The sequence below is a fragment of the Aphanomyces astaci genome (assembly GCF_000520075.1).
Source record: "Aphanomyces astaci strain APO3 unplaced genomic scaffold supercont1.479, whole genome shotgun sequence".
In the NCBI taxonomy this organism is placed as follows: domain Eukaryota; phylum Oomycota; class Saprolegniomycetes; order Saprolegniales; family Verrucalvaceae; genus Aphanomyces; species Aphanomyces astaci.
This window is the reverse complement of record NW_009798742.1, coordinates 233-3,195: the sequence shown is the minus strand read 5'-3', so window position 1 is coordinate 3,195 and position 2,963 is coordinate 233. Positions and strand designations below refer to the sequence as shown.

Here is a 2,963-nt window from a genome sequence, read left to right as displayed (position 1 = left end):
GCAGAAACTGACACGAGCATACGGCCTTCAAAGACTAGCGGAGTACGTCAATGAGGTTGCTCGGGACAGTGCGCGGCCATGGTCAGCTCAGCACGCAAAATCGAGGTATAGAATCCGTATATATATTCATAATCATTAAAACTATCAATCGACAAGTAGATATGACGCATATGTTGCATCGTACCGACGAGCTCTCAAATGGTCTGGGCCAAGCAACAGCGGTCGTGGCCTGACTGACTTGGAAACGTTACATGTTATCAACGATCAATTATCAAATATCTCACTCTTCGGTAGAAATCTTTACAATTGAAAGTAATTTGGAGAGCATTTGCCCGTACTACAACGACATGGACGCTCTGTTTTGGGGGCGACAAAATTTTCGTCCATCTTACATTTTTGAGACTAGTCTTCGCGGTAAATATATACATCTCAAATATATATATGTCTGTATATATAGCTATTTCGATGGAACAATTTAGATGCAAATGATATGAGCAAACAATGCGACGAGTCGTTTCTTTCTGATGCCATTGGCAGCGACGACGACCTCGATGACCACGACTACTCCAAGGACCAACGTGACTCAACAACATCGGGCAATCCCAACGACGACCCCGACGTTGACGAGTACTGGGCAGAGAACGATGCTGCCGATCCTGGGCGGCAAGCCGACGCCCTACTTGACAACGAAGTTGCAACACGTCACACAGGCAAGGGCAAGGGAAAATCCAAAGTCGTCCCACGCAAGTTCCCAATGCCGGAGAAGCGCCTGCCCCCTCGAAAGGGCTTCTCGTACATGTATATGGCTGCGCAGAATGAAACGACTCAGCTGAACGTGAGAAGTTCGAATCATGAAAGAAAACAACAAGAGCATTCAAGCTGCAGCCGCCATCATAAATTTGCAACGTGCCAAGGCGTCCTTCATCGAAAAAATAGTAGCGTCAGGTGTAGTGGACGCAGAAAAAATCCGCGAATTATTGTCGATTGCGTTTGCGCAAGAATAAAGAATTTTCAATGAACAATATTCGTGCTGATAATATTATTCTCCAAACCTAAGTAGTTGAGTAATTCGGACTTGATGGTTTCGCGCCACATGAGGGAACTTGCAGCAATTGGAGTATTGCTTACTACCACTGGTCGAGGCTTTTCAACAAACGGTGGCACTGTGTCTTCACCGTTGCGAAGTCGGTTTACAACGTTGTGGAGGATACAGCAGGCCAAGATCCAATCGCAAACGTCTTTCACATCACTTCGCTGCCTATCAGAGCAAAATATAAAAATATTTAATAATATAGACTGAAAAATACATGACAAATATATATAATACCTGATACAAATAGGACGTTGCGACAAGCATGACCAGCGCCCTTTCAAGATCCCGTTGCCGTGTACGCAGACCACCCGCATACTCGCATGACCGGTGTTGAAAGCGTCGTTGCCGCTGGCGCTTGAGTAGGCAACGGATACGGCGTCAGCATGCGCATGACGAGGGCAAATCCTGAATCGCCCGCTTGGTATTGGTTGGCGTAAAAAAACCCGTCCGGACGCAGGGCCGGCGATGATGATGCCCACATAGTTGAGTCGTGAACGCTGCCCGGCCAGCCAGCGATGACGTGTCGAATTTGGCGTTTGTAATCAAACGTTAATAGAACATTCATGGAGTATTCCTTCTTTCGACTGTAATATACCTCGCCATTCAAAGCTGGTTTTCGGTACCAAACAATATGTGTGCCATCAGTTGATAAAATACAGTTACGAAATCCATATCGTTCTGCATTATAACTGGCAAGTTGACCACGCTCACAATGATTAGGCCAATTGATCTCGAAATGGGATAATGACACGAAAGCATGAATAACACGTTTAGTGTAAAGATGAACAGTTCCAATCCCAATTCCTTGTGCTCGTGACACCATCCCTGCGGACGAGCCAGTGTCATTATGGCCGATGCGGTGCAGTGCGCAGGCAAGCTGCACCCATATCGGTCGTTGAGCTATATTGCTCGTCGGTTGAAAGATGGGGTTCAGTTCAATCAACTGAACAATATATGCAAATGTGCTCTGACATACACGGACCTCTTGTGCAAAGTCTCCAACAGCCATAAATGATAGAATGGATAGTTGCTCTAAAGATCGAGGGAGCGAAGCACGGGAGAACATATAACGTGAACAAAGTATCATGTATCGAAGTCGTAGAAATTCATCAATGTCCTTCGATGCAGAGGGGCTGCAGGTAGCAAGAGTTCGTACCATCCTATCCAAGTCGACAAGGACTGCTGCTCTCTCTGAGAGCTGTGGCATTTTCGACAATGAAGTGATCTATGCGGATACGGATAGCGGTTGCGGCTGAATCATTGGCCTACCGTATACATTATGGATTTGTACCCCCGAAAATGTCAGTAAAATCTGATCGAAATGGATACAACTCAATAAGGTGGTCTGATTTATTTCCAATGCGTTCGGATTGGTTACTTCTACTACTTCGACTTGTTTAACTAGCTAGAACGAGCAAATTGGACAGTTTTGACCAACATAAAGCGACTCGGGTACAGCCTTCCAAGGTACCACCAAATCGTACTTTATTGACACCATACAGAAATTTGGGTACAACTCGATAAGGCAAACTTATGGGTACTGATCCATAAGGTATACGGTATATTGACTCTCCTTTGCTTTTCATTCAACAATAATAAAATACACAAAAGAATATAAATTTGCTTTTCAAAAGTGGTCGAAAAGCAAAAGCAAATCGAAAAATCCTATATTGACTCTCCCTACTGTGTCTCCTCGTGATTTTTATATACTACCTCCGATTGGAAATGATTGAGAGGTTTACCAGTTACGTACAATTATTATTATGTTATACAGGTATTGTCATATTTGCTGTACCACATATCGCCATCTAAACCTCTATAACTAGATAAGTTCAGGTGAAATCAGATATAGGTGTACAGACATTATACT

At 44.1% G+C, this 2,963-nt stretch overlaps 1 protein-coding gene across 1 annotated transcript; it reads left to right on the top strand.

The window, feature by feature from the left end:
- Positions 1–490: 490 nt before the first annotated feature.
- On the top strand, positions 491–1,417 carry H257_19318 (hypothetical protein; the record flags this gene model as incomplete). The annotated part of the gene is made up of 2 exons (XM_009848463.1): positions 491–842; positions 1,341–1,417. The coding sequence occupies 2 exons, from the start codon at positions 491–493 to the stop codon at positions 1,415–1,417; spliced, it is 429 nt and encodes a 142-aa protein (XP_009846765.1).
- Positions 1,418–2,963: the final 1,546 nt, after the last annotated feature.